This window comes from Lissotriton helveticus, chromosome 5_1, assembly GCF_964261635.1.
Source record: "Lissotriton helveticus chromosome 5_1, aLisHel1.1, whole genome shotgun sequence".
In the NCBI taxonomy this organism is placed as follows: domain Eukaryota; kingdom Metazoa; phylum Chordata; class Amphibia; order Caudata; family Salamandridae; genus Lissotriton; species Lissotriton helveticus.
The window spans coordinates 1,886,728,840-1,886,743,367 of record NC_136065.1 but is presented as its reverse complement, the minus strand read 5'-3'; the positions used below and the strand labels follow the sequence as shown (position 1 = coordinate 1,886,743,367).

General features: G+C 44.7%; 1 protein-coding gene across 1 annotated transcript in view; it reads left to right on the top strand.

The window, feature by feature from the left end:
- The window catches only part of TUBG1 (tubulin gamma 1), a 204,204-nt gene that overhangs the window by 114,563 nt on the left and 75,113 nt on the right, over positions 1 to 14,528 (top strand). Inside the window, exon 3 of the mRNA XM_078645369.1 lies at positions 13,630 to 13,797. Within this exon, the coding sequence (XP_078501495.1) occupies positions 13,630 to 13,797 (168 nt within the window). The remainder of the gene's footprint in view (positions 1 to 13,629; positions 13,798 to 14,528) is intronic.

The following is a 14,528-nucleotide window of genomic DNA, read 5'->3' as shown; positions in this document are numbered from 1 at the left end:
CGTCAACCGGTGCCAAAGGTATAGGCAAGTCAAAAAACTCTTTTCCTATGGAAACTAGATCTTAACTATAACAACCTACTGGTGAATGAATATATATATATATATCCATCCCGTAAGTTAATTGCACAAAGAGATTTGCAGAGGCCAATTCACGGTTTCACCAGTTTTAAATGATCCTTCCTTACGCGTTTTGGCGAAATGCCTTGATCAGAGGAATAGAGGTATGCAAACACTACACAGGTGCTTTAGATTCATTTCAACGCATGACCAAAGTGAGTCCCTACAAGTCCCACGAGACTTCTGTGTTCTCATCCTAAAAAACTGTATTGTAGTATATGTTGAATAGCGTTCTGTCACCACAACAGTTCAAAATCCATCCTTATAGTTGTTCAGTGCATCTGATTAATTAAAGTGGCCACATGCAAATTTTTAAAATTGACAGTCATTGCAAACCTCATCATTCTTCTTGCTGGCACAATATGAATTTTATTTCATAAAGCGTGAAGAATCCGTATTCACCCGGGAGAGAGAATCTCTTCCATATCCCCTTTTCACCTCAAACATGCAGTATCTGGTATAATCCTCTATTCAATTTGGAAACCTTCGTGAAGTTCCGTCAACCAGTGCCAAAGATATAGGCAAGTCCAAAAACTATTTTCCTATGGAATCTAGGTAATAACTATAACTACCTACTGGTGACCTATGACAAAAAGCACCCGACAGTGGATCCCTACAATCGGCAGCACCTGAATTGCTATCCCTCCACTATTCTGACCTTGTATATATTCATGAGTTTATGTGTGCACACTGTATCACACTCACTGTCACAATGTTATTCCTAATGGAACTCAACAATTTTAAACAGAAGCACAGGTGCGCCACTTCTCAATATACAAGGAAAAACAAATATACAATATATTCCCAAACAGCAGTGTTCTTCCAAAGTTTCCTTTATTCAAATATCAAAAAAGGGATTATAAAAGCAAGGTCATAAGCATCACTTGTTGAAAGTGACACAGCCAACACGTTTCGTCCTTGAAGCAGACTTCTTCAGTTGTTCCCCAAATCATATCGGGGTAACTAGGTTGGCAAATGTGTGGATCCAATTGCAAGGAGAGCTTCATCAACAAGAGAGTAAGGGCCAGAAGGGAAACACTCTCATGCCCCTCATAAATCCATATACCAAACAACAAGAGAGTGTTAAAACGAGTGACAAATGCAATAAACAAATTCCAAATCAGGACGCTATTAAATCCCAGAAAGGCAATTATATATAGTAGGAAAAATAAAAGAAAAAATAGAGTGCACGTGCTCAAAAGTCTAGCTAGAAGAACCCTCAGGCTCCGATAGAACATTGGTAGCCGGTTGTCTTCATTGGGTCCTTTTTATTAGCTAGAGAAAGTGATGGTGAGTTAAAAAGAGTATGGACCACTCCTCAAAATTACTTTAATAAGAGGGTGGCTCTAACTCCCTTAAAAACAGTGAGTGAAAAATATAATTAATTTTTCTGGACTAAAAGAAGGTTTATACAATGAACCCTTCAGTCCACTTCAACAAGTGAAAGAAAAGAAATAATAAAAGAATACGGTCAACATGTTTCTGCTTTAAGAGCGGTAGTTCAGCTCAGCATTCTTCAGGACCTAGAAATACACTATTCAACCACTCAGTTACCAGAGCACGCTAAAGCGCTCGGACCTGAGCAGTGGACATGTGGAACCATACGACCTGCAGTTGTCGAGGCTCCTTTTAGGAAAATTCTTCTCGAGATCATTAACCTCCTTGTTGTAGGGGAAACAATCAAAATATAGTTTTACGAGGTGTAGTGCCCCATGGGCATAGCGGCAGAGGGAAATCTTCACGTTTGGTATTTGTCTCCAAACGGCTCCCCGCTTCAACACCTACAAGCGACCACATCCGCCGCCCGAATTGGTTGAATAGTGTATTTCTAGGTCCTGAAGATTTTATTATTATATTTTTCACTCACTGTTTTTAAGGGAGTTAGAGCCACCCTCTTATTAAAGTAATTTTGAGGAGTGGTCCATACTCTTTTTAACTCACCATCACTTTCTCTAGCTAATAAAAAGGACCCAATGAAGACAACCGGCTACCAATGTTCTATCGGAGCCTGAGGGTTCTTCTAGCTAGACTTTTGAGCACGTGCACTCTATTTTTTCTTTTATTTTTCCTACTATATATAATTGCCTTTCTGGGATTTAATAGCGTCCTGATTTGGAATTTGTTTATTGCATTTGTCACTCGTTTTAACACTCTCTTGTTGTTTGGTATATCCAATTGCAAGGAGCCATAGACAGCAAAGAGTCAACCTCAAATTTCCAACTGGTAGCAATCCACAGTGGAATCTACTATATGATTAGATCAATTGCCAGACTGCAAGTTCATAGTCGCAGACAAAGAGTTTCGTCTTATAAGCACTTCCTCCCAAGATTAATATGTCAGTTTTGTTCGATGGCATTTATGGGTGCAAAGAACTATCGATCACACCCGACCATGTGCCTCCTATATATTGAAGGCAATACGTTGTCAATTGTTGGCCTGCAGCCAGAAGTGTGCTGTCAGGCAAGCCCTTCGGCATTCGTCATGATATCAGGCATCGTAACCGGGGAACAGAAGCAGGAAATATACAAATTATATAAAATTACCCTCACCCCCTCTAAACCCTAAAGTTGCCACCCTTTATCAATACCTACCGTTAAACGCTGAAATTACCTTTACCACCGTTTACAACTGCCCACCCCATAACCATAAAATTACCATTACCACAGATGCCAAAGATACAGGCAAGTCAAAAAACTATTTTCCTATGGAATATATATATATCTATATATATCACGTCTCACCATGCTACGAAAAACAGCACGTGTGCACTCCTTGTGAATATGACACCGTAGCTGTTACTTTGCTTCCAAAATGATTTATTTAAGCATAAGCCAAATTAACAACCCTACACGTTTCGGCGTAGAACGCCTTGCTCACGGGTAATTTGATCAGTAAACAGACCGGCATTTAAACAAAATACTTCATTACGTGCAACATACATAGTGAACATAAAATATTCAGTCTCCCAAGGTCGCAACGAACCCCTACCACTGACAGCGGCGGGCCCGGACGGGGTTGCGAGTCCCGAAATATCCAACAAATTGTTTTCTTTGTCCAACGCACAAAACAATGTCCAGGCCAAGAAGGCCAGTCCTTCGAAACGCGTCGAGTGAAGCGTAATTGAATAAACACACTTTATTGCTGCAGCGGCCTGGACATTGTTTTGTGCGTTGGACAAAGAAAACAATGATATATATATATATAATTGCAGAATGGTGTCAGCTCACAGCGTGTGTGGCGGCAACAAAGCAGGGCAAAGACTGTCAGGACGGTTGCCTTTACTGTGAGGACATTTGAGCTTGGGGACTGCACCCACTGAGGTTGGATTGGCGTGGACTCCGTCTCCCATAATGCCGGTTTGGCCACGCCCATTGGGGCGGGAGTAGGTACAAAGGAGCCTGAAACGCCATAACTCGCTTCCCCCTGCCCTTCCAAAGAAGCCACTGATGAGGGACTTACTCCTGAAACGCGTCTGGCTTGCAAGATGGCTTATTGTTTTTACCTACCTGAAGGATTTGCTAGCATGCTGCCAATAAAGTAAACTGGAGCTGAATTTTGTTTTCCTTGTGGCTCACTCCAAATGTGGGATCTGCTTATGTTGGATGTGTAACGGCCTCCCTGGGTCATGGAGAGAGCCCACTGCTTCGACAAGCGGGTCCGCAGCGGCAACACTCAGCACCGCACAGAGCGGAATGGAACAGAGCCGACACCTTTGCAGAATGGTGTCAGCTCACAGCGTGTGTGGCGGCAACAAAGCGGGGCAAAGACTGTCAGGACGGTTGCCTTTACTGTGAGGACATTTGAGCTTGGATATGCACCCACTGAGGTTGGATTGGCGCGGACTCCGTCTCCAATAATGCCGGTTTGGCCACGCCCATTGGGGCGGGAGTAGGTACAAAGGAGTCTGAAACGCCATAACTCGCTTCCCCCTGCCCTTCCAAAGAAGCCACTGATGAGGGACTTACTCCTGAAACGCGTCTGGCTTGCAAGATGGCTTATTGTTTTTACCTACCTGAAGGATTTGCTAGCATGCTGTCAATAAAGTAAACTGGAGCTGAATTTTGGTTTCCGTGTGGCTCACTCCAAATGTGGGATCTGCTTATGTTGGATATATATCTATATATATATATACAGCAACCAATCCCGATTTAAGAAAAAAATCGGACTCCGACACAGGCATAAGCTTCACCATCCAGCCACCATCCAGCCGTTTATTTAATCTTCCACTTGACGCGTTTCGGCACACCTGCCTTGCTCACAATATATATACCTCTAAAATCCTAAAATTGCCCTAACCACCCTTCACTAATTCCTACCCTTAAACACTGCACTTAAATTACCCTTACCACCATTTACAACTATCCACCCGATAACCCTAAATTTACTATTACCATCCTTACGCATAAACCCTAAACTTACCCTTCCCATCCTTTGCTTCTATACATATATATCATGCTTGGCAAAGGCTGGCACGGTAAAGTCACACAAAAGTACTTGCTTGGTAAAGGCATGTTTGGTAAAGGCTTCATGGTAAATACAATGTTGTAAACGGTGTTCCCCATCTAGCCATCATCTAAAAGAGCATGGGCCCCATGCATCAAGATTCTTAGAATCTGCCCCTCTGCTGCCAGTATTTTTGCATTTAGGATGCATCATCTCAAATGCAGAAATCGCATATTGCGATTGCATTAAAGGAATCGCAAATTGTGATTCCTTAAATGCAATGCAATGCTAGAATCAATTTAAAATAGTGATTTGGCTATTAGAGGGTCGCAAATTACCGAAAAAAGAACTGGTTAGTAATTTGCAAAAACTTTGAAAAATGCACTAAAGTGCATTTTTCAAAGTTACATGCTACACACGCATGCCCTTGGGGCATGTGTGTGCGCAACATGGGTGCACATTACAAATGTCAGGGGTGCAACAGGGTGTCCTTTTGGCACCCTTGAAATTGCATGCACAATTTGCGGGTACCTATTGGGTACTCGCAAATTGCGTATGCAATTCCCATTCATTCCTATGGGCATGTAGGCGCATAGGAATGAATGGGAAGCCATTCCTTAATTGCGAATTGCAATTTGCGAGTCGCAATTAAGGAATGTTTAGGAATCACTATTTTTTTTAGCTATTCCTACATACATAGGCTTTTGCGCTTAAGAATCGCAATTAAGGAATCGCAAAAGCCTACCTTGATGCATGTGCCAGCAAATTCCATAATTCATATTAATATTTAAACAAAGGCAAAGCAACATAGAGACTTAGAATTTCTGGCACAAGCCTTAAAATGTAACAATAAGTATTAATCCCTTTAAGTTATTTGCCAAAAATTATTAAACCAATTTATATTGTATTGCAGTGTAGTGCACCATCATTCTTTTATTGCAATTACGAATCAAACATCAATAAAAAAGTAATCTGGGATTTGAAACTGTTCCAAGTTGCTTTGAGTCATATTTATAATAGCGATAACAAAAAGTTTAAATTTAATACTTTATGCAATTAAAATTGTATTTTAATAAATAGAGAAAGGGTTAATTTGTATGAAAAATATTTGGATAAACACTGGGTTGTGCATCTTTTCCTTAGAAAAGACTGCTTTTTCAGCTACTAGTGTGTTTCTGATAAGCAAAGTGTGTTTAAATGCAAAGTGTGTTTAAGACTGCAGTACCACCTCCTGTCTACGGGGGCAGAGCGAGCAAAAATATAAACACACTTGATGAAACACAGGTCCCCACAAGGCAATTTTTTTAAAATTTGTAAAAATTGACACAGATGTTCCTGGAGTCATTTTATATTATTTAGAAGACATTGCCTTGTGGGGACCTGGGTTCAGGTCCCCACAGTGCAATCAAGTCCCCACAGCGTGAGTGTGTTATCACACCCAAGTCCCCACAAGGATAGAGAGAGAGAGAGAGAGAGAGAGAGAGAGAGAGAGAGAGAGAGAGAGAGAGAGAGAGAGAGAGAGAGAGAGAGAGAGAGAGACACACACACACACACACACACACACACACACACACACACACACACACACACACACACACACACACACACACACACACACACACACACACACACACACACACACACACACACACACACACACACACACACTCTCTCTTTCTCTCTTTCTCTCTTTCTCTCTTTCTCTCTTTCTCTCTTTCTCTCTTTCTCTCTTTCTCTCTCCTTCCCCCCCTCCCCCCACTGAATGGGAGATTTTATTGTAAGCGGAATAGGGAATAATTGCCCCTAGGGCTTGGTAGTCGCGCCAGAAATGCAGCGTTTTGGACATGCACACAGATAAATATAAACAAATCCGGCTCAAACTGTAATGTTGTTGTTGGTGGCAGCTTTTTAAAGTGTGTTTGCGTTTCGTGTGCTCGGCGAAGTGCTGATCTATATCTGTTGGTGATGTGGTATCTCCTGTTTACATCCTGGAGGACGCCCCAATCGGCGATAGTCTTCCCGTTGCGTGTTGTTAAGCACTATTTTCTTTAATGCCTTTCTCCTACTGCAGTCTTGACATACTTTTCTGCAACTTTCAGCGCGTCAGGCGCTCTTTCACTTTCCAAGCAGCCCAGGACAATAGGTCAGGCAAGAGGTGTCGCATTAACAAGAGTTTGAGCTATTGGCATTGTAAATAATAATGCCTTTTATTTGTGTTAATTATCAAAAAGGATAAATAATAGGCATTGTCATTTACAATGCCAATAGCTTAAAGTCTCGCAAATACGAGACCTATTGCATTGCAAATGCTTGTTTATTTTGAGAATCTGGTCACCCTAACACTGGCCGAACAGCATTAGTAGCAACACACCGTCAACTAGCACCTCAAAACTTCAGGACTAGGGTACTGCGTTGTCCCGACTCCCTCTAGTAAGTGCTGTCAGACACTTTACCCTATGAATCACTGTTATTTCCTTCGAGTATATGCGAAACAGCTACTTAGTTGCGCAACCTGTTTTAATTCCTGAAAACGCCTCCTGCTCTCCTCAAATATGGCTACAGCGCAGCACACAAGTACTGAGACCTACGCATCCCCTCCTACAAACAGATGCTAGTTACACATGTAAAGCGCTCCAACACCTTTGGGTCGAGTTCGCGCTGTATAAATATGCAAAAAAAAAAATGCTTGTTTTTTTCGCCGCCCCCTCGCATGGTGTATATGTTGCGCCCTACCTCTGAGGAGGGTGCTGCATCTGTCTGCACAGAGACGCCGGCCGCAGACTGCATTCCAGGCGACCCGGAGGGGAGACGGAGCCGGCTTCGGGCTGAGAGTCTGTCGGACAGACAGACTAGCCTGTCCCGCCACGGTCCTACCTCGTAGCCGTCGCTGTGCTACTTCTAGCGCCTTCACCGGGCACTTCAGCGCAGCTCTGTTGGAAGCTGGGACATGTGCTGTGTTTGTTTCCTGCCAGGTATTAATGTGAGCATTCGCAAAAAAATGTTGCACGGTGGCAGCATCACGCCTACTCGGGAGCCTGGGTGGTCGTGAGTGGTGCGTTGAACATTTTACAGGAGTAAAAGTGTTCAGTTAAGGATGCTCGCTGTACACGTGACGTCCACCCTGTCCCTGAGGTTTAACATGGAGGGGGTAGGAAGGGAATCTACACTGCGTGTTGTGTCGTAGACTACTGACTAATTAAATCCCTAGGGGCAGATTTATGAAGGACTTGCGCCGTCGGTGCGTCACTTTTAACATGGGAAAAAGTGACGCACCGGCGGCGCAAGTCCTTCATAAATCTGCCCCCTAAAGTTTTTCCAAATCCCTTTCACGCATGCATTTTCCTGCGCCTTTAATCACCCACCGCCCAATGTTTGTTCAGCCTCCTGCCCTGTCACTGCCTGCTCCGCTATCCCCGTTCTGCTGCCTTGTCAATGGTCTCTCAGTCCAGCGACTGCCCCGCCGCTCTTCTGCACTATACTGCCCTATGACGTCTCTCTTGTCCAGTCACTGCACCCTGCCCTGTCACAGCCTGCAGTGCTATCAATGCTCTCCTGCCCTGCCACTGGTTTCTTGTTCTGTCACTGCCCTTACACTCTCACAGTCTTACCGCTGACCCCCTGGCCTGCACTGCACTCGTGCCCTGTCCCTGCTACCAGCTCAGTCACTGCTCTCCTGTCCTGCCCTTGCTACCTGCTTTGTCACCGTTCTCCTGTCTCGCCCCTGCTACTTGCCCTGTCACTTTTCTCCTGCTGCCTCTTCACTTCTATTCTGTCCTGTCACCACCCCTACTACTGCCCAGCTGCCGTTTTCCTGCCCTGTCACCGCTCTGCTGCCCTGTCGTGGCCCATGACCTCTCTCTGGTCATATTTTCTTTTGCTAGTCCACTGCCAACCTCTGCCCGTGACTACTCCTTGAATTGCCATTGCCCCGGCACTGCCCCGTGTGCTGCCATTGTTATATCTGTAGAGCAGTACCGCCCACCGTCCTGCCCCTCTGTCCCTCTGTGCACACAGTGTCCACCGCAGATATGCGCCCAGCGTCTTCATTGTTCTCTTGTGTGACATCAAGCGTGGCTAGCGTGACACAAGCCCGGGCACCAGAAGCACGTGGCCAGAGCTCTGTCAAAGCCTTGCATTTCAGCACACAGCAGGGTGCGCCCACATTGTGTTATCTTGTACCATTGATGTAGCGCTTCAAATCTCTGATGTCCCGAAGCGTTAGGTATGTGACACAGAGTGTTTTTTTCTCATTAATTAAGATTGTTTTACATTAATTAATGGTTTCATTTGGTGTGTTGAGGACGCTGATGAATTCATTGTGATTGCAAGTGTTACCTATACGTGCACTGTTTGTTTGATGGCATCTTTCTGATATTCATATGGTAGCTTGTAAAGATGTGGGAGATTTGATGAATTCGCCGTTCCTCTGGAATGGCTCGTGCAGCGTTCAGAAAGTCTATTGTTATTGTGAATAATATTCAAGTCCTGACCTGCGCCGCCTTCGCGTTTGTTTCGGTCGCGAGCGAGATTAGACATCCACACAACAGCCGGCTGTGAAGTGTTTTCCATTTATTGTCCACTCAGAGGTGCGCGTCCTTTGTTTGCGTTGTGGGTCTCTCTCGTGCCGCCTGTGGGGGTTGGGGGGGGGGTTCCGCCGATGTCCCACGGTTCGGGGGGGCTGGAGGCCACGGTAGGGGCAAAGAGTCACGAGGAAGCTACAAGTCCACGGGAGCTGGCAGAGTCCACAGGCGCAGGACTAGCCCACAGGAGGGAGCTCGAAAGTCGATATGATGGAGTCCAAAGGACACGGGACGGTTCCAGGGTCCAAGGAGCGGGGCAAGGGCCAAGTCCAGTGGAGAGCTGTGGGTCTTGGGTGGTAATGGGGGCTAGATTTACGGCAGGCTCCCGAGTTCACGGGCGCGGTGGGACGCCCACGGACTGATAGATGTTCACTTTCGGAGACATCCATAAAACGTAGGGGCATATCGGTGGGCACAGGGTGAAACTGCGAATAAGCGGGTAGGGCGAGCACACGCGAAGTGCAAGTGTGTGTTGTGCGCTTAAAGTGTGCACTTTCCATGTTCTCATGCTTGTGCTTCTCTGCCCTGATGTTCGTGCTCTCGGGTGTGCCGGGCTTCACTGTGTGTGCAGCTAGTTCCTAGAAATGCTCAGCGCTTATTCTGCGTGTTCCCGTCTGTGTGGTTCCAAGTATCCCAGGTGTGGGCTTGCCCGTATATACAGTAATACAAGGAGTCCTCTTGCTTCTGAACCCCCAGGTCTCTCTTTGAAGGTTTAATGCATCCTGGCGCTTCCATGTACATGCAATGTGTGTTCTTATGCGCATTCAGTTACTGATCCGTTCCACAGTGACTATGTGTAAGGTGTGAGACTACAAAAACAGCGAGTATGTTCCCCGCTATTGTAAAAAAAAAAAATGCCCGCGAGTGGAGCGCCTATGGGAAAGAGGACTAAAACAAGATGTCAGCGTTTAGTTGCTTAGCCGTGAAAAGGATCCCCCCCCAAAAAAATGGAAGTGGTGCGCGTGCGCCCCACTGCGAGCATATGTCTTCAATTTTCGCGGCCGTGTCTGGCCGCGATAATTGAAGACATATGGGCTTTGGTGCGCGTAAAACAGACACCAATAGGCCATAGGCGGAGCTACGCGACTGCCTATGGCCTAATGCGTGTTCTGTTAAAAAACAGCACGCGCGCAATGCCCAATCAAAATGGACCTAGAAAATAACACGCACGAGCTGTGTGGAATTTCCAGGTCCATTTTAAAGGGCTTTTCGCTTCTCTTGCGAGCCCTAAAAAGACCATGTCATGAGTAATGTAATATGGGAGGTCATAAGCAGTGCATTGCGGGGGCGCGAGTTCTAGTTAGCTCACTAACTATAACGGGTGAATTTCTCTGGTTCTGTACAAGTGAGTCTTGAGCCCAACTATAACGTCTCTGATACTGTTGAGTTTGTTCAGTGGATTTCTAAGGTTTTTTATTAATTTCCTAACTATAACGTCCCTGTAACCTTTGTATTTTTCAGTGATATTTATAGCAACATTATTGTCCATTGCAAACAATAAGCTATGATGTGAGTTGCTATTGCTAGCTAGCATCTTTAAAGTTTATCCAACTACCAAAGGAAACAGATTCTTGGGTCTTGCAAAACACTACTACATGCTTTCAGACACTGCAGCAGATAACAGGTCGCAGAGATAGTGTGCCCATCTTTTAAATTAAGACACTATCTGAAAATTCTGCTTTCATTATCACCTGTATGAACTGAACTGCCTGTTAAGCAGCAACCAAAAGTTGCTGCAGTGCGTGCAGTATTTCAAGCTGCTCTATATAAAACTCTAAAGCAAAAACAGGTGATGGACAGAATGCAGAACAATGTCATACATTCACCCCAGTCCCTTGCTCACTTGGCCACTGGATTCAAGATAGCCTGGCTGATGAGGATTATGAATCCGAAACCGGTCCCAGGATGCTTGTTTCCGGTCCAGGGAAGACATGGCTTGGCAGTTCGGGCTGGACTGTTCCCATGAGGCACAGGGTCAGACTGATTTGCATATAGCCATGTCTGAACTGGGGTGGCTGGGTGAGCTAAAGAATGGTGATGGATTAAACCCAGATCAGTTGACTGGGGGTGAGTGTTTGATTTGCTCAAACGCTCCGTCCATCATCCCCTTTTGTATCGCTTTGTTCGCCCTTAGTGTGGCAGGGTATGCTCAGACGTGAGTCCCTTGCTCACTTGGCCACTGGATTCAAGATAGCCTGGCTGATGAGGATTATGAATCCGAAACCGGTCCCAGGATGCTTGTTTCTGGTCCAGGGAAGACATGGCTTGGCAGTTCGGGCTGGACTGTTCCCATGAGGCACAGAGTCAGACTGATTTGCATATAGCCATGTCTGAACTGGGGTGGCTGGGTGAGCTAAAGAATGGTGATGGATTAAACCCAGATCAGTTGACTGGGGGTGAGTGTTTTATTTGCTCAAACGCTCCGTCCATCATCCCCTTTTGTATCGCTATATAAAACTCTAACCTGGAGTGAAACCACTATTAACTGTAGCATTAAGCACTATATAAAACACAAACTGATTTTGCTCCTTTGCTACGGCTTATATCCTTGTCCAGCTTCCTGTTCAGCACCAGTTGACTCTTCAGAAAATACATTATTTTTTCATCTTATAGCTGCATGGAGGCTTTGATATACTTGTTTAGTTATTGAAATTCTGCTAAAAATGTCCTTTTTATAAATATTATTTTTTTAAACCTTTTAACCACATCGATGCTATGCATTTTCCCGCTGTGTGCTGGAAACAACAAAAACACATGTTCCATGACGAGCTGGGCTCGTCATCAGCGTAGCAGGAGGCTACCTCATGACGAGCCCAGCTCGTCATGAGCGTGGAAGGGGTTAACAGTGCTCTGATGCAATGTCTGAGTCTGCTTTAATAGAATCCTTATTAAACAAGCATCACCCCTACAAGAGATATTGCGGTTGTCAATGTTTTTTAGTCACAAAATTGCTGTGCAGCATGGTTGAAACAAAAAATGAATGCTATGATGCGGCCAGCGCTGGCTACGTCCTAGTACTTTTTTTAAATAATGGCTTTAGGAGACAACATGAAGGGAGGGTATTTGGGGGCAACAAGGACAATGAAAAGGCAGAGTGTGGGGGGAGTGCTATGATGCGTCCCTGGCACAGCCCAGCTATTTATTTATTTTTTTGCGGGGTGGGAGGCACAACTGATCGTTGGGAACAAACGAAGGAGGGGGGTGTGGGGGGGCTGACACGTACAACAGAGGCAGAGTGGGAGGGGCTTGAGCAAGCAGATGGACTACGGAGAGTAGAAAAAGGGGCTAGGAGCAAGCACGCGCACAACAGAGGTGCTGTAGACCTGCAGAACGACAGAAGAGGATCTGTAGGAGGGATGACCACAGAGGGGGAGAAGTACATGAAGACCGCTGGAAAAATATGCACTCTTGTAGAGTACTTAAACACAAGAAATAGTGGCTAAAAATAGACAGTGAAAAGTTAAAATAAATGTGTCAATTGCTCCAAGGGAGGTACAAATACACGAAGAGGGAGGAGCCTATGTCAGATGACCAATAAGGAGCAAGCAAATGAGAGTAACACTGAACCCAACCAACAGTAAACAATGAGTGGGCTATAAGCTCACTGTTAGAAAACAAAAAGTCCCGCAAGAGACTCCGCATGTGCAGTCATAGGCGAAACCTAAAAATGACAAAACAAAGCTATAAAAAGCTAAAACAAAATGTAAAAGACTTACATGGAATAAGTAGAATTCAGTTGTGAAACAGGAAAATATGTTTCTGCAAATGTCTGCACTCTGCTGAAAATTGTTTTGCATTCAAAGAATAAATCTCTAAATGTAAATGGTGCAATCAATTATCTCAATCCTTGACAATAGAACCCTCTTTTATTTATTGTTTTCGTAATGCATTATTCCCGCCTCTTTAGGTAGAGACCTTACATTATCTCCACCTTGAATCCGCTTTCCCCTCTTGCCCATATAGTGATTGGCTTTCTAATTGTCTTGAACCCAATTGAGAAGAGTTCCTTCCCTGCTTCCATTCAGTCTCTTGACGTCTGTCCCGCCAGTTGCATTGAATATCCTAGTTTCACTTCACCAGAGTAACCTTTTTTGGGGAAAACAAATCTTGAACACCAGGAGATATGCAGAAAGCATGGAATTCTGGAGTGTTGTTCCTAAGAGTCCCTGCTGCATTCAACACAAGTTTGGAAAATCGCTGTAAAATCCAGCTGCTGCCAAAAAGATTATCCTTGGCACACATTCATGTAAAAAAAGAAGCATAATACTCAATTTAAATATTTGCAAAGGTCCTCTGCTAACTGTGTATAGTCATTATTATCTTTGTTTATTTTCCAATGTACTTTGATGGTTTTGTTCCCAAAATTGATAACTTTTGAATAGTGTTATTGTTTCAAATTTGATTTTTGATATGGTTAGGTAAATACTCTATCTGAGAAATCCTCTTTGGTGCACCTCCAGTGTCCTGACTATGAAAGTCTGTGTTGCAGGCAGATGATGAACATTACATCCCTCGAGCTGTTCTCCTGGATCTCGAACCCAGAGTGATCCATTCCATTTTGAATTCTCCATATGCCAACTTGTACAACCCTGAAAATATCTACTTGTCCGAGCATGGAGGAGGTGCAGGGAACAACTGGGCCAGTGGCTTTTCACAGGTGAGCAGTGAATCTGTCATTTCTTTACTTTTTGAGAACTGTATAGAGTTTAACATTTTTATGACTCAGTTCAGGCAATTATCTTTAAAACCTTTTAGCTGATATTTTCAAAGTCATAACCCACAGAGTTTAGTTTGTGGCGCCTAAGCAGCACAAAGCAAATCTATACAATACAGCTTTATCCTTTTTTTATGTTGCTCACTTCCACGTTTTAATGGTGCATTACACATGAAGGAGACTTAGGAGAGTAAATATGGGAAAACACAAATCATTGTAGTTCATTACTAAGCAATTTTAGTGTTTCCGTGGTTCAGGTAAAAGCCATAGACCAGTGCAGATAGGGTAACAGTCGGAACACCGCCATCTTAACCACGGGTGTTCCACACTTGCCTTAACCACGCATATGCCTCAACTACGCATATGCGTGGTTAAGGCAGTGCACATTCAAGCTGCTGCATTGGCGGAAGACAGCGAAGACGGAAGCAGGTGGGGGTCGGGGTAGGTTTCAGGGCAGTGGAAGGGGTTGAGTTAGTATAAGGGACAGCGTGGGGGTGGAGGGGTAGTGTAAGTAAAGGGCAGCGTTTTAGGCCTTAGGACAGCGAGAGGGGAATGGGTAGAGTCAGCTCTGTACTGTTAGTAAAGGGGCACGCTTTTAGGAACCGCGCGGGCGAGGTGGCAGTGGTAGTGTTGGTAGGGGGGGATAGGGGTAGTGGCGAACTTAGCCACACATA